The 27,875-nt window shown below is 43.6% G+C and overlaps 1 protein-coding gene across 3 annotated transcripts in view; it reads left to right on the top strand.

Annotated features, from left to right (window-relative positions):
• TLE4 (TLE family member 4, transcriptional corepressor) overlaps positions 1-27,875 on the top strand; it is a 106,161-nt gene that overhangs the window by 22,648 nt on the left and 55,638 nt on the right. The window contains exons 6-8 of one of the 3 annotated variants that reach the window (XM_044273814.1): positions 7,385-7,459; positions 24,454-24,655; positions 24,779-24,795. In XM_044273814.1, coding sequence (XP_044129749.1) covers positions 7,385-7,459; positions 24,454-24,655; positions 24,779-24,795 — 294 coding nt within the window. Of the gene's footprint in view, positions 1-7,384; positions 7,460-24,450; positions 24,656-24,778; positions 24,796-27,875 lie in introns of all 3 variants that reach the window. The other 2 variants (XM_044273813.1, XM_044273815.1) reach the window with 2 other exon arrangements.

Here is a 27,875-nt window from a genome sequence, read left to right as displayed (position 1 = left end):
TTTTTTTTTTAATATTTTATTTTTTTTTCCCTTAAAGCAAAGATTTCCTTAATCTCCCATGGTATTAAAGACAGACAGCGTACACCTTGTTCTGCTGTTTTATATTGCAAGCTACACTCTAAGTGGTTCTTGTGTAAAATGGTTTGCAAGTCATTGCATTGAATTTCGGCTGTATTCACTAGCATCATGGTTTCCAATGTGAATAGGACCATGACTGATCTGTTGGATCCAGCCAGACTTTGTAACGAGATCTGTCAGGTTTTCATTATTGTGCTGTCCATAAGGGAAGACAGTAGTGTAACGGAAGGGAACCTAATTGCCAGTCTGAAACTGAGCCTTCCAAAGTTGCTATTATAATGGGGGCGTTTTGGTCGGCAGCCCCTGGAGAGACGTTTATGTGGCGCCCATTGCCGCACAGAGAGCCTGTTACAAGGAAGGAAAGTGGTGTAGGAGAAAGGACCTGTGATGATATCATCGCCATGTGACCAGTAAAAAAAGGATGTTAGTGGTCAAATGGTGATGACGTCATCACAGGTCCTTTTCCTCCAGGAGGAGTGTTGCTGCAGAAAAAAATTGCCATAGTTTTTATGTTTAAGATTACATCGGAAAAAGGTGACAGAGGGTGTTATACTGTATACTACATGCTGTGGGATCCTGCATACTGTGGGGTATTCTACTGCATACTGTGGGGCATATAGTACCCCACAGTACGAGGTGGTATACTGCATAATCTAGGATGCTGTTAGAACACCCCACAGTATATAGTATAACACCCTGCAGTACACATTAACTAGAACATCCATAGTATACAGTATATACTGTAACACCCCACAGTATACAATATACTGTATACTACGGATTTCATAGTTAATGTGTACTGCGGGGTGTTATACTATATACTGTGGGGTGTTGTATACTATATGCTATGAGGGGCTGGGAGTGTTATACAAGGTGTACTTTGAGTTGTTATACAGTGGTATACTGCATGTTGTACTCTATACACTATGAGGGGTTGGGGGTGTTGAACTATGTATGTGGTGTAGTTCTCTTTAATAATTACCAGAAAAAAAATAACTATGGGGTGGGACGCGAATGGGGGATGGTTAGGGCAAATGGAGGGAGGGGGCCCAATATGGGTAAACATCCCCAGGCCAATGATGAACTAAGCCTACTTTCACACTAGCGTTTTAATTTTCCGGTATTCAGATCAGTCATAGGGGCTCAATACCGGAAAAAAATGCTTCAGTTTTGTCACCATTCATTGTCAATTGGGACAAAACTGAACAGAACGGAATTCTCCAAAATGCATTCCGTTCCGTTTAGTTAGGTTCCCATACCGGAGAGCAAAGCGCAACATGCTGTAGTTTGCTTTTCGTCCTGGGGTGTGGAGCAAGACGGATCCGTCATGACCCCCAATGCAAGTCAATGGGGAAGGACCCATTTTCTCTGACACACTAGAAAACTGATCTGTCCTCTATTGACTTTCAATGGAGTTCATGACTGATCCGTCTTCGGTATGTTAATGATAATACAATCGGATCCGTTCATAACAGATGCAGGCGGTTGTATTATCGGTAATGGAAGCTAGTGTGAAGGTAGCTTTAATCCGCCCCTGGCTGCTGAACCTTAAACTAAAGCAATCCTTTGCTTAGGATAGGCCACATTGCTGTATGATCGTTGAGGCATCGGTTCTAATGCGTTCTATAGGCACATCAGCAAAACGCATACTACAGGTCGGAAACTATTTAAACCCTCTTAATTCTGTTGATCATGGGGGGTCCTGGGATTTGAACATAAGACTTGGACTTTAATATTCTGCATAATTTGGCAACGTATTTCTTGCACAGCTATTCACTACCTAGTCTTGAATAAAACTGAAATACATATACAACAATTCAATTTCGAGCATTGAGACGTGGTCACATTGTACAATGGTGGGGCACCAACATCTAGATGGGTGGTTTAATTACTAGACTAATGATTACAAAAGACACTTCCATCAGCTTGTTTATCACATATTAACAACCTATATGTGAATATTCAATGTTTTTTATATGAAAGCAGGTGGGTGGTTTTCTGAATATACCGTATTTCCTGCACCATAACACGCACAGAGGTTTTAGGGGGAGGAAACTTTTTTCATCAGACCTCAGATCAGACACAAACTAAATAAAAGCGCTTACCTCTCCTGCTTTGGACAACTCCACCACTCACAGATCCAGCGTGTTCTTCCTGCACTCACAGCGTGAGGTCATAGTGTGCGCTTACACTGTGCATCATTAGGTCACAGCACAGCGTGCGGTGCCCGCTGAAGATCGGGGAACAGTGAGCTTATTTTAAGCTGTTGCAGGGCTTGTCTGAGATTTTTAATCCTCTCCCAACAACCCCTCTAAGCTAGGACAGGAAGTAGAATACATAGAGTAACTTCAAACTATTATATTCAGAAAACCAGCCACCCAAAAAATGACATAGAATATACTCATATATAGGCTGAGATAAAAAAGAGAGAAAAAAATGTAATGGTAGTGTCCCTTTTCAATCAGACCATCACTGTTATCCCAATTTTACACCTACAATGAGGATTTCCTCACAACAGCCAATTTATATAGGAGCGCTTATCATTTCTGTGGACTGCTACAGAAGGAGACCATTATGTATTTAATTTTCAGCGGCATAATACTGCCTAAATAAAAGAGAAAAGCAGCCAACAATTTAAAAATAATAGTTTTATGAATCTTGCTTTACAATAAAATACCTCTTTCTGATGGAAGTGTCATTTTTAAACTCAGATTTGTGGATCTTACAAACCTTATTTTTAGCAGACTTGAAGATCTACAACCACATTTGGTTGTGTATGGGTATTTACATCTTGAGGTAATTATAAGAGACACTCAGTCTGTATATCTCAAATGTCTAAAGCTTATTAACATATATTTCTGGTTGTTTGCCAAATTAAATGATCTAAGTAAGGAGCTAGATGTTTACTTCTACCATGTGTGAAGGTATCGAGACAGGTAAGTATTTTTTAGAATTTTCCTTACTTGTTCTCTTGGATTTTCAGTTAGAAAATAACTGGTGGGGATGCTAAGAACGTGTTCCGGAATCTGCAGCCACTGCAGGGTACATGTTTTGTTACATGGCACTGATTCGAAGGAACACAGTGGCTGAGTGGCTCTCTGTTTTGACCAATAGACTTGGTTCCCAGATCTCTTTAGTGCCATCTGTGGGTAGCTACCCTGTCGGCCATTGTCCAACCCATTTATAGAGTCCTGAGACCTTACTAGGGATATCTGCAATTGGGAATCTGCATATTCCAAAAGCTACTTCAAAGGCATCCCGAACAGTTGACCAGAACTCTAATCTGCACTGACGAGGAACAAAACGGTCTCTGGTTTGGCTGATGTCCCAACACTCTCTATAATGGTACCAGACAGTGGCTTACAGACTGGCCACCTATAGGTGGCACGAGAGGCAGTTTGTTTTTTAAAAGATTAACATCTTTAGGTATCATAATGGTAGACTTCAATGGTCAAATGCAAACCAAAAGGTTGGTCTTTGGTATGACTGATCTCAATACCGGAAAATTAGAAACGCTAGTTTGAAAGTAGCCTAAGTTGGGATACCTCGGTTATGTTGAGATGCCCAGTCAAGTATGTTTTTCAATGCAACCGAATACAAATGACAAATACTGTTTATACTGTACAGTATATAATTTTCTTTTATAATGGCAGACATTAACTGTTCTGGCATATAATTGCATAAATCTGGGTGAATCTTATCACTGAATGCTGTATGAAGGGGTTGTCTGAGCTACAGATATTGATGACCTATCCTCAGCTTTGGTCATTAATATCTGATCACCAGAGGTCCGACTTCCTGCACCTCCACCCCACAGGGTCTTACATCTTTCTCTCCCATTCACTTGATCATGAGCCACTGTAATTACACTGCACCACCACTGCTATTTAGACGGCGTGCAGGTGAACACTGAAAAGGATGCCGTGCCCAGACGACTGCCATGGCCCATTCAAACAGCCAGTCAGCGGGTCTAAAGGGAGTGGAACACCCATCAGCCTGATATTGATGACATGTCCTAAGGATGTCACCAGTATCTGTAGCCTGGACAAGCCCTTTTGATTAACTGCAGTATTTAGCTTAAAATGGAAGAAAAACAAATCTGAGAATACCATTGGAAAAAAGGAAGATACAAACAGGGATTACTATACCAAGTTGGGTCAAAACCAGGAGGTAACGTCTGAGCCAGAATCGGCAGTCAGAGATTAAGTCACTAATGGGTAGGTCAGAAGTTCAGGGATCCACATGGAAGAAATGCAAACTAATCATGTGAGGCAAGAAGACCGCCAACAGGAAGCACATAGACACCAGCGCCAAGCCTGATTGGCACTGTCAGCTGGGCTGGTTGGCATGGTAATGGAGTGACACCCGTGGTGCCACATTCTGGCAGCTACTTATCTCCCCAAAAACAAGCATCTGGCAGATGAAATCCAACTTGCTTAATCCTTTTCACAGAAGGCTCCCATACACATTCTATAGCTGGCCAGTCCCACTGACCAACAGACATCTAATGTGTATGGGGTATTCCAGTTGTTAAGTTGTCCCCTATCGACAGGATATGGGAAAAATATTAATTTGTAGGGGTCCTACCTCTAGACTTCTTCCGATCACGACAACAGGTACCCCCCAATCTGTCTGAGTGCCTCAAAATGAATTAAGAGTCAGGGTCAGGTTTGCAGACTGGTGCTTCACTCGTCGTTATGGGAGTTCCAGAGATGGCAGAGTGCATTGCTTTGCTATTTTCGGGACATACTGATGAGGAACTTTTGTGATTGTGAGCCCCATTGGGGACAGCATGGTGCTAATGTCTGTAAAGTGCTGAGGAATATAGAAGCATTATATAGGCGCATGCTCCACCAGCTGCTCTGTTCATTTCTGGACGCTCCGAGCAGTACGGAGCTTCCATTTTCATTATCGTTGAGGGTCCGAGCAATAGGACCTCCAACATCTGTAACGATCAGTATTCCCGTTTAAGTCCCAAAAGGTTGATAATGTGACCTGTTCAATGTACCTTTGATGTTTAGCATGCAGTTAACCCATGTTGATCCAAAATATATTGATTTGTGGCTCCAATAAGAAAATTATGCTGTAGGTTTGAGCTGAGACAGGTGACCTGAACTGATGTTAGGATGATTTCTTAACTTTTCATTTCTCAAGGCTCTTTTTAAAGGTATTGCTGTAGATTTTACCCTTTTCTGCGGGTTTGTAGTGGATTTTGTTACGGATCCACAATAAAATATCCTTGGAATTTTCCACCACAGAATTCTTCCTTTGTTGATGTACCCTTAAAGTGTGTAACTGTATGGTAGCCATTGATGGGGTAAGAATGACTTCCTAATCAGTGGTCAGCAACATCACAGTTGTGAAACTACAACTCCCAACATGCTCGGTTCATTTCTATGGGTGATCAGAGAACAGCTAAGCAAGTGTGCATGCTGGAAGTTGTAGTGCTTGGAAGTTGATGACCCCTCCTCTTTATGTTTATTGTATGGTCACGTACAAAACGATAATACACAGGACTGTATTTATTTCGTGGTCCACAAAATATGGGTACCAGCCGTGTGTATGCAGCATTTTTCAGAGCTCCAATAGTAGAAGTAATTATTCTTGTCCTCAAAACAGCAATAGGAAATGTTCTATAATTTGCAGGACCAAAATATGATTGTGTGTGAAGCCCAAAAGAAATGTGGGCAATGCTAGCTCTAAGCGAGTTGCTTTACTACGTCTGTAGGAACCTTTGGGGTCATTTATTAAGGCTGGCATTTTTAGATGCGCTGGCCTCAACTTAGGGCTCATTCACACGACTGTGGTTTGGTTCTGCATCCAAACCACATTTTTTGCGGCTCTGGTGCGGACCCATTTACTTCAATGGGGCCGCAAATGATACAGACAGCACTCTGTGTTTTGTCCGCATCCGTTGCTCCGTTCCGTGGCCCCCGCAAAAAAATGATAAATCATGACCTTTTCTTGTCCGTTTTGCGGACAAGAATAGGTATTTCTATAATGGGCTGTCCCTTTCGTTCCGCAAATTGCGGCAGGCGCACTGACTGCATCCGTGTTTTGCGGATCCCCAATTTGCGGACTGCAAAACGCGGCACGCTCGTGTGAACTAGCCCTTAAACGCATCAACCGCTGACCTCTATCTTCGCCAGCTACCTTGCTGGCGTGAATTTATATCCTTTTCTACGCCTATCTTCCTCGCACACACCAAGCCCCCTTTTTTTTTTAGACCTGATATGAGCGGGGAAAAGTCGCAGATTTTTGCAGCAAATTCCCTTAGCGACAGATATACGCCAACAATGGGCATATATCTAATAATAAATGTTCCCCATGTGTGATAAACTGCCCTGTCCCAGGACTTTGCCTTTTATGTATTATTGATTGTTGAGCTGTCTGTCTGTTCTTTCTTTCTTTTTATTTTTTTCTTTCTTTTATTCCGTTGAACAGATTGTACCATAATTCTCCTAATTGGCCCATGCTGACTTTAATTCCGCCTCATTAACCAATACTTCAATCCTGTTGCTTCCAACTCTGATATGCTTGCAAAAGGGGACAAAAAAAACCTAATTAAAATGACAGCAAATGTGTTATTTTATTCTATTTTCTTATTGTTTACTTCGACTCGTTAGGTCTTGATGCTCTTTATTTGTTTGTGACCCCGATGCCTTAGTGGAGACTAACAGCATATGTCACTAAACCCACATGTGTCTATTCCGTGCCAACCATATAGAAAATCCCGGCTCTCCTGATGTATTCCCTTTGTGCCGATTCTTTTGATGTTTGCCCTGCAGATCTGTCTTAAAAGGCTGAGTGCAATCATAGAACATACAATGGTAATACATTATAGGAGCAATTAAAGCATTTACACTCTTCCCTGCTGATCTGTGGTAAACCACTTATAGCTCTGCTATTTGATGAGGTCATGAAGGAAATTGCCCATGCAGGGCGGTGTATACTCAGCATAGTGCTCTGTATACGAGCAGCAGGAGGATGTTTACTTTGGGTACTAGTTAGAGGGAAGGTTGAGGTTAATGTTGATTAAAGTTCTCTAATTATATCCTTATGGCAGGATCTTTCCCCACACCTTGTTAACTTGCAGCACTATCTGCAATGAAAGCAGAAACCAACAGGCAGTCACCAGCGTGTTTACACATGGTGGGGAGGAATGTCAAGGAGTAAACAGTCGGAAGTGCTGCCGCGGCGCGTACAGTAGCTTCACTGTGTTCTCCTTCACGTAGGGCTCATAGACGTTCAAATGTATATAGCAGCGTGGAGAAATTGTAAAATGCTCTTCTTGTTCTCTTAACAGCACCAGCAACAAGTGGTGCAAGCCGTGGAGCGTGCCAAACAAGTGACAATGGCAGAGTTGAATGCAATCATTGGGGTATGTGGTCTTTTCATCATCAGTGACTTCTGTTTGTTACGTTGTACTCTTTTATTTTACTTCTGTTCCTCTTGTTTAAAGGGAATCTGTCACGAAATTCAAAACGTAAGACGAGCCCTTGCCAGCGGAATCTAATGCTGTTTGTCCCATCTCGCTTCCTGGCCGCATTGCAGCGTTTTAATAATGTAAAATTATTTATAGAAATATAATCTATCAATTTAGTCCCCAGGGCGTTGCCGTTGCACCCGCAGGCTCCGCTCGCGCTCCTTCCGGCCGCTCCCCCATCACGTTGACTCGCAAGGTCAGGCAGTGAAGCGGTACTCACGCCTAGCCCCAAAGTCTTGTCTGCGCCTTGGCACAGTACAGAAGTTCCCCCGACTGATGAATTCTGTTCTCCGCCTGCAATGTTTGGCTGGTTGTATTGAGAGGTTTTTAGTGACAGATTCCCTTTAAAGGGTTGTAACATTTTTAGCCAGTTTTTTTTTTTTATTGGCATGACCTGTTGCCATGGAAACGTTCATATATACTGTAAGCGAGTGTTTGATTTACTAACGGCTGGGACACGCAATGTCTGCCGGCAAATCCCTGCGTACATGTGTTTATTAATATACGGTGAACTGTTCCATATTGCACAAAAGAAAAGGAACCCTACTGCCCATAGTAGGTGTTAGACATTCCTTTCTAATTTTACTCTGCTTAGGTAGTCGTATATTTTTTTCAGGTGGAGGGAGGCAAAACCCGGAGTAAGGCCACTTTCACACAGTCAGTATTTGGCAGGTATATTCATACAAAACCAGGAGTGAAGCCTACAGAGATAAATTATAATAGAAAGGTTTGTGCTTTAGGCTACTTTCACACTAGCGTTCGTCGGTCCGCTCGTGAGCTCCGTTTGAAGGGGCTCACGAGCGGACCCGAACGCAGCCGTCCAGCCCTGATGCAGTCTGAATGGAGCGGATCCGCTCAGACTGCATCAGTCTGGCGGCGTTCAGCCTCCGCTCCGCTCGCCTCCGCACGGACAGGCGGACAGCTGAATGCTGCTTGCAGCGTTCGGGTGTCCGCCTGGCCGTGCGCATCCGTGCGGATCCGTCCAGACTTACAATGTAAGTCAATGGGGACGGATCTGTTTGAAGATGCCACAATATGGCTCAATCTTCAGGCGGATCCGTCCCCCATTGACTTTACATTGAAAGTCTGGACGGATCCGTACGAGGCTATTTTCACACTTAGCTGTTATATGCTAAAAATAATGCAGACGGATCCGTTCTGAACGGAGCCTCCGTCTGCATTATTATGATCGGATCCGTTCAGAACGGATCCGATCGAACGCTAGTGTGAAAGTAGCCTTAGCCTTCAGTTACTGATGCCAAATGCTGACCTTGTAAAAGTGGCCTAAAGATCCTTTACATGGACTGATAGTCGGGCCAATTATCAGGAATCGGCATTCGCAGAAATGCTTGTTCTAGATAATTGGTTCTTGCAAAAGTGCCGCCGATCATCCAATGGACAAGCAATTGCCTATTCATCAGAAGATTGTGGCTTTCAGCCGGCTCCAAAGCTCATTGTTTCTGGACAGAAGTTTGGCCTGTGTAAACGAGAAACAATGATCCTCTATGGGGAGGGGGCGAGCGGTAGAGATGATTGCTGCATGGAAATGCAGCTCTCACCATCCCTGATCATCAGGCAATAATCGGGAGTGTTTGTTTCATTCCCAGTCATTGCCTTTAATATCAGTCTGTGTTAAACTACCAAAGTACCTCTTGGTTTTGCTCCCTCTCTAGAAAAAAATGACTGCAGTTGTTAAATGGTTGGCCCCTTTTAAGGACCATATAATGAGTGACATTCTTAACAACTCCTAACTATAGTTCACTGGAGAAAAAACCCTACAGGTGGTCGTAGACTTTTGTGGCCAGCTATTCCTAACAAACTTCCCATACACATGAATGCTTAGAGCGGCTGAAAGTACACGTGTTTTCGTTGTGGAGCGGTGAACAAGTCGCTACCAGACACTTACACTGGCTTATCTCCCAGGAGCACAAAGAATCTGACATGCTGAAATCCATCATGACCGATTCTTTTATTTTTCTTCTTCTTGGCAAACGTCAGCCAGAACTTTCCAGCCGACCATTTAATGGTTGTGACATGTTTAGCCACCTTTGGGGTCCATTCACACGTCCGTAGAATGGGTACGCAGAATTGTGGAATGGGTGCCGACCTATTCATTCTTAATGGGGACGGAAAGGATGCGGACAGCACACATTGTTCCGGTCTGCAGCTCCCATAGGCAGTTCTGTGTGGGTGCCGGCCCGGTGTATTGCCGATCCGCAATACACTACGGACGTTTGAATGGTCCCTTACACTGATAATGTATACATTTACATTTGCATGATTGTACTCTGATAATTGGTGACATCATGAACTGATCTGAATGGCCTTTCTCTCCCCCTAGCCTTTTACAGTCTCTTTAGTTTTAATTTGCTCCTTTTCACCTTTAAAGGGAATATGTTAGCTCTGAAACGCCGACCCTAACTAGAGTTAGTGTACTTTCACACTTGCGTTTTTCTTTTCCAGCATAGAGTTCCGCCACCACAGGGGCTCTATACTGGAAAAGAACTGATCAGGCATATCCCCATGCATTCTGAATGGAGAGTAATCCGTTCAGGATAGATCAGGATCGTTTTGACAAACGATAAAACCGGATCCTGCATTTTTCCCCATAGGAATGTATTAGTGCTGGATCCGGCATTCAAAATGCCGGATCTGGCCTGCGCATGCGCAGATCGGTAATAATGTAAAAAATAAAATATAAGACTCATCCGTCTGTCCGCATGACAAGCGGAGAGACGGATCTGTTCTTGCAATGCATTTGTGAGACTGATTCGCACCGGATCTGTCTCAAAAATGCTTTCAGTCACACCCAGATCGGCGGATCCGGCGGGCAGTTCAGACGGCGGAACTGCCCGCCGGATCACACTGCCGCAAGTGTGAAAGTAGCCTAAGCGATGTATAGTGTAAGTGACGCAGAGTCTGTTCATGTAACTTTTATCTTCATACTTGCTTGCATTTGGAACCTGCGCTCCCCCAAACCAGCAGTAAAATGCATTGAGAGGACCCCCGGGCTCATGTACATAGCGGAGAAGAGTCCTCCCAATGCATTTTACTACTGGTTTGCGGAAGCACAGCTTCAGAGTACAAGCGAATATGAAGCTAAAAATGAGGTAATCTGACTGGGCGCTACATACTTACACTATACACCGCTTGCGTTAGTTTTGGGGCTGTTTATGAGCTGCCCCCCATGCTGGCAGCAGCGTTCAGACTGCAGATCTGGGCAGGCATTTTGTTTACCTTTCCCATAAAAGCCAGAGAAACAATGGAATATCGTCTGTTTCGCATCACAAAGTGGAGGTGAGAAATCATAGTTCAATAACACATTATTCCCATCCATAATTATACAGCTGGTGCAGCCGCTAAGTTATTCTAATGAAGGCACTACAACTGTACTTTTCTTATTCGCCCCCTCCCAAATGCTTTTTCTTTTGTGTATAGATTATACATAAAAGTCTTTCCCTCTTTTATTCAGTGTATCAAACACACTTTGAAATGCTAATTATTCCATTTACTTTCATTAAAATTCAAATTGCCGAGTGAAGATGTGGATAAGGGTCGCCGAATAATCAATCTGAAGTGAAGATATTGCCTCAATTATGCCTCTGTCTTTTAACAAGGAAATCAGCACTCTCTGATCCTTGCTGACGGAGGTAGAGTGCAATGTTCTGATTGTGGCCTGCATTTAATGGCCTATTTCTTATTCTGCTTTGTGCCCCTTTGACCGCAGGAGAATACTGGTAGTCAATTAAGGGTTATAAATGGAGAAAAAGTAACCTTTTATTTCCTGTGAAGTTCCCCAATAAAAAAGACAAATCGGGGAAGCTGTGTTCAGCCACGAATAACATTTGCTGCAAGCTCTTGAAGCACAAGTAAGAGGTGAAAAGGCCATCCCCCTTTCCTTGAATAAAATGTCTAACTATCATGCAAACAGTAAAATCCTTTAAATCCAGCATTGCCTGATCAGCATATAGCCTAAATAGCAACTTTTTGGTTTTAATACAGATATGAAAGGTAAAAGAACCTAATTGCGCGATCTTAAAGGCTAGCTGCAGACTTGGAACCCGTTTTGTTGTTCCATTGTAGCCAAAGTGAAGCAACTTTGCAATAGGTTGTGATTAAAAACTTCATCTGGTTTTATCTGCACAGCTCCTGTGCAAAGCTGTGGTGACGGACTGCAAACAAACATTTCAAACAATAATCGGGGAAGCCGTGAAGGTTTATTCCATCAATTAAAATTCATATGGCCTAGTTTTTGTGGTCCTACTCCCTTCTATTTGTCCAGTATCACTTGGCAATATAAATTCAGTAGAGTTAGCAAGATGTAAGGGGAGGAGGAGAGTGACCGCAGGATCAGACTACAGAGTTAGTTTGTAGTCTGTTGCCATAGAGACGCATAGCTGGTTTTATTCCAAAAAGAGACTGGCATAATCAAACGACTCCCCTTAAAGGGAGCTTGTCTGCAGTTCTGTTGATGCAAACCTGACAGACCAAGGTAGGGGCAGGGCACAGGAGTTTCTACATACCCCTGTCCCTGCTTTTAATCGCTGTGTGCTCCCAGTAAGTGCTTCCGTAACAGGCCCTTCAGGCTCTGTGTATAAGCAGCACCACAGACCCTTGCCTGAGCTATGAGCAATGGCGTCCAGTCATTAGACTGGTGCAGAAGTCCACAGCAGAGGGGAGGAGGGAAATGTGGCATGGTTCATATTCTGAGCCTAAAGCACTGCAGCTTGTTGGCATGCCCCCCACAGCACATACGAGATCGGTGCCAATGGCATTCAAAGTTTTTCTGAGCAATACAGTGATTAAAAGCAGAAATGTTTTACCTCCTGTCCACTGCCCCTGCCTGTGTCCGCAACGGCTGACACCCTTTAAGAGGAGCGATAGGCCATCAATATCAGATTTGCAGGGGTCTGATATCCCACACCTCCACCGATCATCTGTGAGCTCCAATACACCGCTTTGTCCATTGTGTAGTGGTAACTGCAGCAGTGTGCCCATCCACCTCCCAAGTGCTGCATCTCTTGCATCATATATGGCCAAGTTCAGAGGTTTAGGATTTAGGCATCGAGTCCTCATCCAATCAAACATTCTGCATTCACCCCCAGTCATAGTCCGCATTTTACACCTCATTCACAGGCTCTGAAAAATCATTGAGTGTCAACCTTTGCTGCCACATATCCTCTTGTTAGATACACAAAGGAATTGCCATTGCCAAATCCTGAAATAGCCTGGTCAATCCTCTGTAACATAAATATATCGGGACGGGAAAAGATTGTTCCTGCTGGTAAGATGTAACAGCCGGAAGAGCCGAATGGTTACACAGAGGATGTCCTAGATTTGTTTACGTTTTAGTAAACTCTCATTGTGAGACATGTATGGTCTGTATTGATCAGCCCAGTGAGACTCCACATGCCTTATTAAGCTATGTGGACAAGGATCATCTTGAAGCAACTAACTTTAAGTCTGGTTTCAGACCAGCATGTGTGGTCAAGAAAATGTCCAAATGCCAACCACATTTCTTCGACTGACTGTGGCTCGGGTGACCCAAACTTGCTGCATCTTAGTGTTCTGTAATGCTGTGAGTTCCGTCCCATACTGACGTGATGTGCTAAGTAGACCTGTGGTCAGGCTGGAGTTAACAGCGTCCTAGATCGAACAGCGAGTTTGGGTAAGCCACAATCAGTCCAGGAAATGCAGCAGTCACATGGACCATAAATGCTCGTCTGAAACTGACCAAGTAGGAATAGGTAAGACTGTGCAACTATATCAGCAGTTCAGGTTTTCTTTTCCATTGAGTCCTAGTAATAGACAAACAAAAATGTCAGCAGTAATGGATCCGTCACATGATGGACACCAGTGGCAACTGACAGACCCTGTTTTATAATGGTGTCTTTGTGTATTTCTTCTGGTATTTTTGATGGAATCTGTGACGGGCTCATGAGCCTCTGACACTGATGTAGACAATGCTTATTGATTGTGGAATCATGTCAGGTTATCTGATGCAGGCTGCCTAGGAAGATGTGGGTAAAGTAGTGTCATTACAAACTGATTGCTTTCCTTTAGGAGGTGATGATTTTAATTTTTATATATATTTTTTTTAATAGTTTTTCCCTAGTCTACACCAGTGCTCACTGTCCACATGCCACCATGTACATTGCCCTCTTTCTCTAACCTCCCAATTGTGAGCCTGTTTGTTTTAATTTCTGTGCATTTTTCCTCTTCAGTCTGCATTCGGAACAGATTGCTTGTTCTGCACTGTTGATTTTCATACTGCAGATCTTAAACAACAATTTGTTTGCAGGCGGTGAGCAGTCTAAGAACAGAATGTTTTCCTGAAACCTGTAAAGGTTGTGTTGTAATAAACAGTGCTGCTTGAATATTGTCGTACAGCTGTCAGTGAGCTATGTCAGGGAAGAACGTGCTGAATGCGCCTGTGTTTTCTACGCTTTACTTCCCTTTACATGTTAATGTTGGACAATACAAAGAAATTGTCACGGCCTATGGTGTGCGTAGTGACATTTTCCTTCACTTGGTTGCCCGTGACTACGTTTGGTGTTGTATGCATGTGGTGGCAGTGTCTCGGCCTTCTGGCTGATCCCCAGGACATGGTTGCCACGCATGCCGTTAACCGCGGCAACAGGTGAAGTGTGTGTTTGTGTGTGTACTTCCCCTTTAAGTGGCCGACTTCCCTTGCTTTGTGTTGGAAGGGTTAACTTCCTTCCTAGTGTGTGTACTGGGTGTGTCTGTGTGTAGGTGTGGCTACATGGGCTATAAAACCTTAGTTTAGATCGGTAGTCTGAGGGGTACTTCAGCCATGGTTAGCTGGAGTCATCCTCCTGTGTTGTTCCATCTGCCAGTGGGGGCCACCCTTGTGGTCATAGGTTTATGTTACATGATGTTACGAAGATGTTTGTTTGTTTGGTCTTTATTCTTTGCAGCTTATGGTCCTGGGTTCCTGTGTGGTGTGTGGTGTGTGCTGTGTCCGTTTGTGTTGTTGTGGACAGCAGCACTTGCACATGAGTTCCAGGCTTTGTGTCTGTGGCAGGTAGGTGTTGTATTTGTTACATTTACCTGCCATTGCCATAAGTTGTATATGTTCCCCCATTCCTTGCAGCTTGGCCAGTGAGACTCCTGTTCCTCCGTATCCAGAAGGAACAGGTCGTCTACCCTGCTCCTAGTTTAGGGCCACCCTGAGGGCTAGCAGGGATTTCAAGGTTCCGGAGTATGAGCCCTCCTAACATCAGGGTCGGCTCATACAGCTAGGAGTCAGGGTCAGATTAGGGATGCGATTAGGAGGTGACCTGCTCCCTAATTCTGTCGTCCTGGTCGAGCAGCGACCACCATTTTCAGCCATCGCACGGCTGAGGGTTTTCCCCATCCTCAACCGTGACAGAAATCCTCTTTTAACCAAAAGGTGTGCTTTTTGGTGGGTTTTGAACTAATGGTGGTCTGTGGATGGCACTGTTATGGGGACGATCTGTGGATCCCTGTCCCTGCAGTGTGAATGACCTCCAATACAGGGGCTAGGGGCCGGCATCTGGATTAGGAATGACAGCTGGGAGTGGTGCAGGCCCTGTATTACAATGCACCGGGCCCCGCTCACTGTTGTATAATCTTATCTAACCTGTAAGCATTGTTAAGATATAATAATCATGTGTAATGCATCTGTATTACTTACAACATTAAGTTCCGTAGGAGGGAGGAGGCAGGCTGGGCGGGCAGGCGGTGCGTCACTCACTACGTCACGCGTCCATGCAGCAGGCGGCATGGGCGCATGACGTAGTGAGTGACCCGCCGCCCGCCCTCCTGGCCTCCCTCCTCTCTGCTACGGAACTTAATGTTGTAAGTAATACAGATGCATTACACATGATTATTATATCTTAACAATGCTTACAGGTTAGATAAGATTATACAACAGTGAGCGGGGCCCGGTGCAATAGAATACAGGGACTGCACCAATCCCCGCTGTCATTCCTAATCCAGATGCCGGCCCCTAGTTGATACACCCACCAACCGCGCTGTGCGGCATCACTGCAGCCGTGTATCATTGTAAATTGCAGCATTCGCCCCATAAGACGCACTGCTATTCCCTCTCCTCCCCACACACACACACACACACACTTTTTGGGGGAAAAGTGCGTCTTATAGGGTGAAAAATACGGTACTTAACCTGGCTTCTCCCTGCGCTGATCTGAACATGAATATTTTTGGTGAAGTGGGCGAAGATAGGCTGACCATACTGTTGTTCTTCGTGGTTGTTCTGTGAAGGTGGTGGTTTTAGACAACTGTCAAATCCCTGATCGATCATGTGATCTATGGCTTAGTCAGGGCTTCCATTGATGGGATGCAGTTCTGTTGCTTGGGATGAACGACTAATACAGTGCTGACAACAACCAAAATCCAGATCAAGTTTTTCATAGATGTCATGAAAACCAGCAGCAGTCAGCAGAAAATTGTCTGAATTGACATGCAAAGTCTCTAGAATATGACCTGCTTTAGTTGTTGGTCCATTGACCAATGAGCCAACTGCAAGCTCTTAAGTATCTAAAGCCTTTGTCATATCCATTATGTCAGGAGAATAGACATAATGGTGATGGTCTTGTCATGTGTAAAGGATATCTCTGTATATACAGTCATACAGGGAAGGTTGACAGGGTCACCTCCTTGATTCCAAAGCCCAGAATAAGCAAGAATTTAAATGAAATCAGTTTATACTGAATGTTTTCCTTCAAAGCTGTACTCATTGACAAAAATAACCCACCCAGATAGCGTGCAGGCGTGGCCTGATTAGACACTGGTTCTTGCCGCAGGAGCACGGAGGCTTTCAGAGGTTACTTTTGGGTAGTGTACCTCTTGGTAAGAGATCTTTGACTGCCAGACATGCTTTTGATGCACTCAAAGGCATTTTGCCCACTTGACAGACTTTGAGGGGTTGCATCATTGGACTGAGAAGCAGGATGGTTATTTTGATGAACCGTCGCCATCTGGGCTGTTCTGACCTAGCTGTTAGGAGGTGTTGGGAGCACTGGTTACATAAGAAAACGTACACATGGCGAGCAGATTGCCTAGACGAGCCCACCAGAGAAAGCACGAGCCGCTATTTTTGTGGGACTGAGGAACAGATATACAGATGTGAACAACACGACACTGCACTAGTAAAGCAGGCTTTGAATGTTTAGGAGAACAGGCAAGATATTCTTTTACTTTGCTTTGGTAAGTTAGGACTATGTATGTGAGAACATATGTTAAAATGTCTCTCAAAAACGCTAATAGTGTTAATTTTTATTTGATCCCATTTTCCTTTGTTAGCAATTCCCACTTTTTCAAGCATGTTTCTTCAATCTGCCTTTGTTCATAAAGCGGAGGGCAGCTTTCCAGGCATTATTCATAGTGAATGGCTCTTTGTCATTCTTTTTCCCCCTCAGTAATACTAGAATTACTGTTGTATTTTCCAGGTCTGAGCTAATGCCTCAATCAGAACATTTATAAATCTATATATTTGCTTTGAAGCCAGTGGTGAACAGACATAAATCGATCAAATGCTTGCTATCTCATAGCTGGGCCTGGCGATGTTATCCATTAGTTCCAGATCTATGTCTATGCTCTATCACATTTGTTTTGTCTGCCTTGAGAACCAGGCTGTGTAGGACGCTATGTTTGCATGCACCAAAACTGCTCGTTAAAAAAATAACGCAAATGATGGCTTTACAAAAGTTCCCAGTTCTGCATGCACGACTTTTTGTTCTGTCGGAGCCGGCCCTTATGTCGGATAGCAGCCGAATCCCATTATAGTCAACGATGTCACAGTGCACGGCCGTGTCCAGTGAACTCCGTCAAGCCGTGCCTCTGCCGGATCAGTTAAACGCAGATGTGAATCGGCTCTTACTATCATTTTAAGGGGTTGTGTAGCTCAGGATAGGTCATCAATATCTGATTGGTGGGGGTCCAACTCCTGGCCCCCCTGTTGATCAGCGTGTGGGAGCACTACTTCCTCTAAGATTAGGCTACTTTCACCGCTTGTGAGATCGGTTTCAGGGCTCTCACAAGCGGTCCAAAACGGATCAGTTTGCCTCAGTTCCGCTTGCAGCGTTTTGGTGTCCGCCTGACAATGCGGAGGCAAACGGATCCGTCCTGACAACCAATGTAAGTGCTTGGTTTGTTCACTTGAATGGAGCAAGTACTTGTAATTGCACTGCCACTGCAAGCGAGAAGACACGCAATATAATCTGGAAAAGCAACCAGTGCTTGTGTGAGCGGAGCTTCCTCTTCAAATAGGCTGATCAATGAGGGTGCCGGGAGTCAGACCCCCACCAAGCCGATATTGATGACCTGTCCTAAGGCTGGGTTCACACCTGAGCGTTTTACAGCGCGTTCCTCCGCTGTAAAACGCTCAACAAGGAGAAACCAATGATTCCCTATGGGAATGGTTCACACTTGGGCGTTTTACAGCGCGTACGATCGCGCTGTAAAACGCCCGACGCTCCAAAAAGTACATGAGCGACTTTTGGGGCGTTTGTGGCCATAGGACACTGTAGTGAATCACACAAACGCGCGTCAAACGCGCGTTTACTATTACAAAAACGCGCATAAAAATGCGCGTCAAAAACGCGCGTTTGCGCAACGCTCAAGTGTGAACCCAGCCTAAAGGATAGGTCATCAGTATGTATTGCTTGCACAACTCCTTTAATTAGCTTTAACAACACTTATCACCTAAAGCATGTAGGATAAGTGATAACTGTTCCTTGGTTACCATATAGGAGGCACAAACTGTATAGACCAGAAATGGTCAACCTGCAGCTCTCCAGCTGTTGCAAAACTACAACTCCCAACATGCCCAGACTGCCTATAGCACGACATGGTGGGAATTGTAGTTTTACAACAGCTGGAGAGCTACAGGTTGGCCATCCCTGGTATAGACAGTGCTGCAGCATATGTGTGCTTTATGGCCGAGAAATGTCAGACTATTACCCACCCCTACAGTGTTGCAGTTCTCCATTATCTAAGCGTCTAGACCCCATCCCTTTTTGACTGTACACAGCAGAGCTGACTAGTAAGTGTCAACCCATTGTGTATGCACTGGCTGTTAGTCTGAAGGCTTGAATATTGGGCTTAGGGATGAGCAAAACTTTGTTGTAATACTGTACGGAGCTGGAGTATTCTACCCGTATTTACCGATGGAAAATCTGCAGAGTAATGTCCGGTAGTACTGGAAAAGTAGTAATTAATTTAACTAATTTAAAAATCTGCACAGCACATCAACTTATTTGGTGGATTTTCTTTGTAGTTTTCACTCCTTTTAATGCGAGAGGTGAAATCCGCAACCAAATCCACAGCGGAAAGATCCGCCTTGTGTGCAGATACCAAAATATTCTAAGACCGTATTAAAGAAAACCATTCAATCATCATTACAGGCCTGTAGCCGTTCTATTGATCTGTCTCCTTTTGTGTCCTGCAGACAGGAGACGGAGTACTTCTCTCTCCTTATGCTAGCGATCGTTGGGGTTCTCGGCGCTCTCTGAACACTCGGTTACCCTTTAACATAATTAAACGTTTCTGTGATGCTCATGGAGTGTACTATTGTAGTTAAAGGGTTATTCCCATCTCAGACATTGGGAGCATATCGCTAGGATATGCTCCCAGTGTCCGATGGGTTCAGGTCCCAGCGACACCTACTCTTTTATAACTGAGCCCGCAAAGTCCCAGGGGGCGCACTGCACATGTGCAACTGCCCTCCATTCATTCCTATGGGAGCACTGAAAATATTTTTGGAAGTCTCCTTAAACTGAAATGGAGGCCCACCGCGGCCACTGCTCCATCCATTTCTATGGGGCTGACTGAAATATCCCAGCCAGTGCCTGGCTATTTTCTGCGATTTCATAAGGGCGGTCGAGGTGCGCCCTCCGGGACTTTGCGTACTCTGTTCTAAGCATAGATAAGACATTCAGACATTGGGGGCTTATCCTAGCAATATGCCACCAATATCAGAGGTGGGAATAACCCTTTAAAGACCAGGCATCACTCCGCCACCCAGAAAAAGGAATCGCAATCACTGGCAGAATTATTGTGGTCGATGCATTTCCTTTTATGTAGCTCAGTAGGCTGGCCAAGTGGGGGTAAAGGCATTTCAGTGCCACACATGCTCGCCCTCCATTTTTAGCGGTGACATTTTAATGATGGGAAGTCTGCAAAATTATTTGCCATCAATTGTGAAGGCAATAACAAGCCTTGGTGGTTTTTCACACTCTGTGTTAAGTGCTTTCAGAATGACAGCGTAAACTGTGTTGGAGAACTCCAAGGAAGTAAAACTGATTAAAATGTTCATGCTTGAATGCGGCTGATGGAATAGTTCATTTGGACTTTCCATACCTCCTGCAGCTCAAGCTGAAATATTAAAATTCAGTGGATTTAAATCTCTCTCCCCTCAGCTCAGGAAAAAACATTACATTTTAATAGGTTTTAAACTCGTAATTCATTGGTTCGGAGCAGCACATATTAAATCTATTTAAATATTACTTAGGTGATGACTTTAATGATTTTTTTTTTTTCTTTCTTTTTTTTGCCTTTTAGAAAAATTTCTCCAGAATTACAATTTTTTTTATTTTTTTTTTCAGGTTCCTTACTAAATAATTTTGCTTCAGGGATTTTTTTGTCATTGTTGAAAGACACGGAAACACTTCAAAGATACCGTAGATTACCTTGGATACAAGGGATTCTTGGAAAACTGCCACCTCAGGGAAAAAAAAATATTTTTCTTTTCTTAGAAAATTTCTATCTTTCTATCTTAATTTGTATATTCTATAATATGCGTGTCTGTATTTGGTGTACCGTGCAAACGTTTTAGGCATGTGTGGGGAAAAATGCTGTAAAGTAAGAATGTTTAAAAAAAAAATGAAATAAAAATAAATTGAAGTTTAATTTTTTTCAATTAACAAATTGCAAAGTGAACGAGCAAAAGAGAAATGTATATCAGATCAATATTTACTGTGCCCACTTCTGCCTTCACAACAGCATCAGTTCTTGGTACACTTGCATACTGTTCTTGAAGGAACTTTGCAGAGAGGTTGCTCCATACATCTTGGGGAGCCAAACACAGATCCTCTGGATATAGGCTTTTTTTTTTTTTTTTTTTTTTTTTTGGATCCGCGGAACAGAAGCACGGATGCCGACATTGCACCGTGTGGTGTCTGCAATATTGCGGATCAGATGTGGACACCAACATATGACTGTCTCAATGAGCCCTTGCGCGGAAGATGGTTCTTCAAGAAAATGAAAATACGTTAAAATTACATTATTAGAAATATATTCCCAAATACATTTCATTAGTTATAACTGCTTGTTTAGTCTAGGGAGCAATGAGTAGGAGAAACAAAATGGCCACTGTCGTATTAGTGCTCACAAAGCCTATCCTAATCTCACAGGAGGACAAGTTACTTCGGAACACTGAGCTAAAGAGCTGCTTTATCCTCCTCTCTGCTCTACCGGTCAGGGATTATGATCCTATATACAGCTGATAAGATGTTCAGCTGAATCTCTGTAGAAATGGAGTTCATGAGGAGACATGAAGTACAAAGAGGATGGACAAGTAATGTTGGTTTGTGGTAATGGAAACTGCATACACTTAATGCTGCTCATTAGCCACATCTGCTAATGAATTCCATTCCTACAGAGATTAAGCAAAAGTTCTTATGTGTTCAGGATCACAATCCCTGTCAACTAGGAGAGGAGGATGAGACAGTTCTTTAGCTCAGTGTTGTGAAGTAACTTGTCCTCCTGTGTGATCAGCACAGGTTTTGTGTTTACTGATAGGACGGCGGCCATTTTGTTTCCCCAGATTATTGCTTACCTAGACAAAACGAGCCATTATGACTAATGAAAGGTATTTGGTAATATATTTATAATGAAGTAATATTTAAGCATTTTCATTTTCTTAATTGCCGGAAGAACCCCTTCAATGACAGTGGCTGTATGTTTGAGGTCCTTGTCCTGCTACAGAATAAATTAAAACTTAATCTATTAACATGTCTATATTTTTATTTATTTTTTTTATTTATAAAGCATTCTTACGTTGCATCATTTTTTTCCACGTGTGCCTAAAAAACATGCACTATATTTTGACCGATCCATGTGGTGGTTTTCCTTGCTGTGCACAGCACTATACAGTAGACGCTGGTGGACAGATCAGGTCACCCTCCATCCTCTGCTCTGTTGGGACCAGATTGCCATACAGCCAGGGATGTGGACAGTTGTAACGTGCAAATGACTTAATGCCCAGTGATTGTAATTATGCTGTGTATTGGGTGGAAATTGGTTAGAGATATGAACAGCCTTCTTTATTATTTGAATGATTTCTGTAGCAATGTAGAATCTAATTTCTTAATGGTATTTACCTGCGTCCCTCCTGTGGCCAGTCAGGGAAATTTGGTTTTCTTCTTCTATGTTTTTGTTTTTTTGTTTTTTCATGTTTATATGCTCATGAATATGGAAGATTCCTTTTTAACGTTTGCATAATAATAAAATAAAAATGAAATAAAATAATTTATACTCTTCCTGTAAAATATCTAACCTCCTAATACCAAAGAACCTTTTACCCTGCAACATTGTGGTTTCACATGGTCACAGTGCTCCTTGGTGGCTTTTGCCATGGTCTACAGTTTACCTTTTTGGTTATATTACAAGACCTTTTGGAATGAAGCAAGTTGTTCATCTGTTTATGTACAACGTGCACTATAAAGGGTCAGAGTGGGTGCATAATATTAGAAGGTAAATGCTGGCAGGTTCAGAGTTGGAGACAGGAAGCGGTATTGGCTGAGGTCAAGCGCTCCCAATTCTAACCTCTTCGGGGCTTTCTGTATGTGTTGCCAGTGTGCTGGTAAAAATGACTTTAAACTCTTGTCAGCGCAGTTACTGGTGCATGCATCACAGTCCTCCTCAAATAAACCTGTCACAACACAGAGTCAGCAGCAAGAGAAGAGTACAAGGGCAGGCCTCTAGCTTTTCATTCGAGCATCACTAAACGTGCACAGAGTGCCCAATTATTTCAGCATTATTGAGCAAGCCTACAGGAGAACCCATGCCTTGCTACATTAGATTTTCTTTAGTAATTTGCTCAAGTACCGCTGAGGACACTTAAAGAGCTTAAAACGGTGGCTGCAACCAGTTCCCTTTCTGAGTTGTTAATTCAGGTTTTTGCTTTCAAATTAACTCTCTCTGCATGCTGTGCAAGCGGGCTAAGGCTGTTCAGCGCTAATTTTCTCAATTTAGACATTTCCCTTTTTTCCATTTCTGCATCTGAAATGTATATATTTAGGAAGTTTAAAGGTTATTTTACACCAGATTTTCAGCTTTTTCAACCTTTTTCCTTCCTCGTAAAAAAAAGATGTCTGGGCTAACTTGGCTGCCATATATAATCCGTATGAAATGGAGCAAACTCTGGGAGATTAGGGCAAGTGTTGAGCGAACTTCTGTTTTTAAGTTCGGCGTACAAGGTTCGGGTTATCAAAGAATTACGCTACCACGGACCATAACCTTAATTAAAAAAAAAAAAGCGATGCTTAGCATTGTTACTGTTTGGTTTACAATATTTTTTGCCCCATAAGACTCACGGCCCGCCCATAAGGTTTTTGAGGAGGAAAAGAAAAAAATTTTTTACCCAAAAGGTGTGCTTTTGGTGGGTTTTGAACTAATCGTGGTCTGTTGATGACACTATTATGGGGGATCTGTGAATGACGCACTGTTATGGTGGTCTGTGGATGGCATGACACTGCTATGGGGGGGGGCATCTGTGAATGACACATAAATAGCATCCACAGATCCCCGCCATAACAGTATCCCTGTGTAATGTGAATGACCCCCAATACAGGGGTGGGGGCCAGCATCTAGTTTTGTAATGGCAGCGGGGCCCGATGCAGTCACTGTATTCTTTTGCACCGGGCCCCGCTCACGTTACTAATCTTATCGAAGTGTAGGCATTGTTTAACAATAGAATTAATCTTCATTCCAGCAGCCTGTACTACTGTACTTACTAACTTCTGTAGGAGCCGGGCGGGCGGCTGTAGCGTAACTCACTACATCAGGCACCCGCACCGCCAGCTTCATTTATAAAGTGGGAGGAGCAGGCGCGTGACATAGTGAGTTACGCTCCAGCCGCCCGCCCGGCTCCTACAGAAGTTAGTAAGTACAGTAGTACAGGCTGCTGGAATGAAGATTAATTCTATTGTTAAACAATGCCTACACTTCGATAAGATTAGTAACGTGAGCGGGGCCCGGTGCAAAAGAATACAGTGACTGCATCGGGCCCCGCTGCCATTCCTAAACCAGATGCCGGTCCCCAGCCCCTCCTCCCTCCCCGCTGATACACTGCCGACCGCATGCTGCACAGTGCGGCCGGAGGGTGTATCAGTGTAAACTGCAAAGAAATAGAAAATCCGCGGCGCTCCTCAGTTCTGATGAACAAGCTGGTTACTTTATTGGTAACGGCAGCATAGGGATAGCAACATTTCAACCATCTCTACAGCATTCGCCCTATAAAACGCACTGCCATTCCACACACACACACACACACACACACACACACTTTTAGGGGGATAAAGTGCGTCTTAGGGCAAAAAAATACGGTACTTTTATTTTAGGGTTATTTTATGTGACATACAGTACAGCGCCGAGGCCTTTGCCAGATTTCGAAGCCTGGATCTCTGACTGACCCAGGAAATGTCACCACAGCCTGTTGTGCAGTCTTCTGTTAATGAAAGCCAGTACTCTAAATCTTTCTAGTGACACACGGCCATTGATTTATATGCTTTTTCTCATCCACTGGCAATATGTATGATTTTGTTTTATTTTATTCTGTATATTGAGCAAGTTCAAGATCTCTGTTTACTTTCTCACAGCAGCAACAACTCCAAGCTCAGCATCTGTCTCATGGGCATGGTCTCCCGGTGCCTCTGACTCCGCATCCTTCTGGCCTGCAGCCCCCGACCATCCCGCCTATCAGTAGCAGTGCTGGATTGCTGGCCCTTTCCAGTGCCCTCTCTGGACAGTCTCACCTTCCAATCAAGGATGAAAAAAAGCACCACGACAGTGACCATCAACGAGGTCAGAAGGAAATCCAATATAAATGTTGTGTTTTTGTGAATTATTCTGTAACTAATTTCTCTTGTTTTTTTTTCCATATTTTATTTGGCCTGTGGATTTTTTTTCTGAACAAACTCTTTGCAGACAGAGATTCCATTAAGGTAAGATTTATTTTCCTATTTTTGTTTCAGATTCTGATATTAATGTGGTGTTCTAAAGCCCATGAGGTGACTCTGCTTTGCTCCTTTAGGAAAGAGCTGTGATCAATGATTGCAACTTGGTCCAGTTGGAGATATTGTGCAGTATCATAGGCTCGAGCTGCTTCTCAGTCCACATGCTTTATGTGGAGGCCCGGCATGTTAAGATTGCCCTTACAAACAGCTAATTAAGCGGGGGTGCTGGGAGCCGGCCCCCCGCTGATCTGATATTGATGACCTCTCCTGAGGATATGAAAGGGGTATTCCAGTTACATTAATGTATCCCCTAACCTGTGGGATAACTATCAGATTTGGGGGGGGGGGGGGGGGTTCCTACCTCTGGTACCCCCACCGATCACGAGAATGGTGGTCCTATATCCTTTTCAGTCTTCTGAATTGAGCAGACGGTCAGGCATGCGTGTGGTGCTTCTGTCTGCACACTTATATTCAGCAAGAGCCCATATAATACTGTGGGCAGAGTAAAATATATAAATATATATATATATATATATATATATATATATATATATATATATATATATATATATATATATATATATTTTTAATATTTTGATTTGCCATTTTCCAATCAAAGATGAATTCACAGAGCAACAGCACTGTGGGGAGATTTATCAAAGCTGGTGTAAAGGAAAACTGTCTCAGTTGCCCATAGCAACCAATCAGAGTCCACCCTTTATTTTTCACAGCCTCTTTGGAAAATAAAAGGTGGAATCTGGTTGCTGTTGTCCTATACACCAGTTTGATAAACTTCCTGCTGCATCTTTGTATGAATAAATTCCCACGTGTCCGACATGCTTGCAACTGTCTCATTCATCGAAATAGGGGTTGCGGTTGTTGGGGTTGTCCCTGCACAGTCTGATACCAATCAGTGATGCCAGTGTCAGACTGTGCAGATACAGCCCCAGGTTGATAAATGGATTTTCAATCTCGGATATTTCTGCGCCATTCACCCTATTAATGCACTCCTGCTAAAAGAAGGTTGTATAAGGGGAAGGCGAAACAGTTGCTTGGCGCTGCAGGCTGTGCCCACAATTCTTTGTGCAGTCATTGGCAGCCTGCGAGCAGCCATACTGTTTGCCCTTACCTTTAGTCTATAGTTTACTTTGGATACTGCAAAGTGTTGCTCTGTAAAGAGGACCTCTCTCCGCCCTTGGCATTTCTGTTTTAGCAGTTACTTGTGTTCCCCATGTAATACCAATTCTGGATCATCTAGTCATATGACCTATGTTGTGCTGTTCTTCTACTAGTCTTGTTAGAAGTTTATAGATATATGTCGAGATGGGTGTCACCAGCTGGGCGTGTGTCCCTGCACAGTCTGATAGTATCCAGTTAGTGTTGCCGGTGTCAGACTGTGCAGGGACAAACTCCCATCTGTACCTATATCCATAAACTTCTAGCAGGAATAAGAGAAGAATGGCACAACATAGTCATGCCCTAGAATTGCTATTACATGGGGAATGCAAATAGCTACTCTTTAAATCTACGTAGTATTGCTGTATTGTGTCCTGAACGATCAAGCTTTTAATATGATTTCAGCTTAAAACAAAAATAGCCAAAACGGAGACAGACGTGACATAAGATAATGCCCTCTGTTCTGAAGGCCGTGTGCTGCTCTTAATGGCTGGGCGCCCCCCCCCCCCCCCCCCCCCCCCCCCCCCCAGTCCGTTGGCTGGCCTGATGGAGATGCATGTGGTGATTGGGAAATTGTGGTTTGACAGATTTTCTGCTGGATTGTAGCTGGGTTGAGTCTGCCTCAGAGGCTGGCTGCCAGCTTTTACGAGGTGAACTAGTTTGCTAATTTCCTTAAATGTTTGCAGCAATGCCCGGAGAAGCAGTTAGCCGCTTGTTCTATTGATCCGCCCTCCCTTAAGTGTCTCCTTGTTAAGAGGGTTCTCTGCTGATAGAATTGTCTGCGTGTGACTCCCGGTGAACTCGCGCTTGCCAGCAGCCCGGCTTATCAACCATTTCCTCCTAGGAGGAATCATTTATTCCTATAGAAGCCGGCTCCTTAACATTTAGCAGGTAATGAAGGAGACATAAATTTACCTCTTTTAATTCCTCCCTCTCCCCCAGCTTCTAATGAGCAAACAGACAGTTTGGGGAATCTAAATAATAAGTAATTTTTGGCCATCTGTCAAAAGGAAACTTCAACACAAATTTAAATTAATGGTGCCTGAAATTTTTTCATAGCTTCTCTAAAAGCCTCTAATGTGCAGAAAATTCCAGATCTGCTGCTTGTAATTAGTGTTGCATGTAATGAGAATATGGGCAGTGCTTTGCGGGCCCCTGTGTAACATTTTGTTATGGTAGCAAAATCTTGATTTATTCACGGCGCCGGGCAGGTTTAATTGTCAGAAGCGCTAGAATGAGAATTTTTTTTTTTTTTTTTCTCCCCTCTTTGACAGAGTAGATTATTAAATAGGGCAGTATTCAGGATTGCTTGTAAAATGTAAATTTAAACTCCCTGGATACTCGGGCAATTAAGCTGCATTGCTCGTTGGCGAAGAGGGGGCATTGCCGCAGAGCCCAGCAGAACTACTCACCTGTTTTTATAGCTTTCATTTCTTTCCCCAGAAATTGCTTTTCAGTAATGTTTTTAATAAAGACGCATTTTCAGCCGTGTGGTTTTCATATCGACATCTGCCTATCTTTTTGGTTTTGCTTGTGATTTCCGGAGAGCGGATCAGTAGTAGGGTCACGAGTACGTATTTGTGGCTGGGAGAGGAAGTGGTTTTCATGTGGACTGAGTGCAGTTGTAGACTCTGTCAACAGTTTCTCTTCCGTCTCGCCATCCTCTATGCGCTTGTATTAAGAGCAGTTTCCGCTTTGAGTTTTGTCAGTTACTAGGGACCCCTAACCTGTTTTCTCTGACATGTGATCACATTATACAGTATCCCATCTTATCTCTCTCCAGAGACCCTATACCAGTGATGGCTAACCTTGGCACTCCAGCTGTGGTGAAACTACGACTCCCAGCAAGCTCCATTTATTTCTATAGCGTTCTGAGAGCAGCCAAGCAAGGG

The sequence above is a fragment of the Bufo gargarizans genome, chromosome 1 (assembly GCF_014858855.1).
Source record: "Bufo gargarizans isolate SCDJY-AF-19 chromosome 1, ASM1485885v1, whole genome shotgun sequence".
Taxonomy (NCBI): Eukaryota; Metazoa; Chordata; class Amphibia; order Anura; family Bufonidae; genus Bufo; species Bufo gargarizans.
The sequence above is the reverse complement of the archived record's forward strand: the minus strand, read 5'-3'. Positions and strand labels throughout refer to the sequence as shown.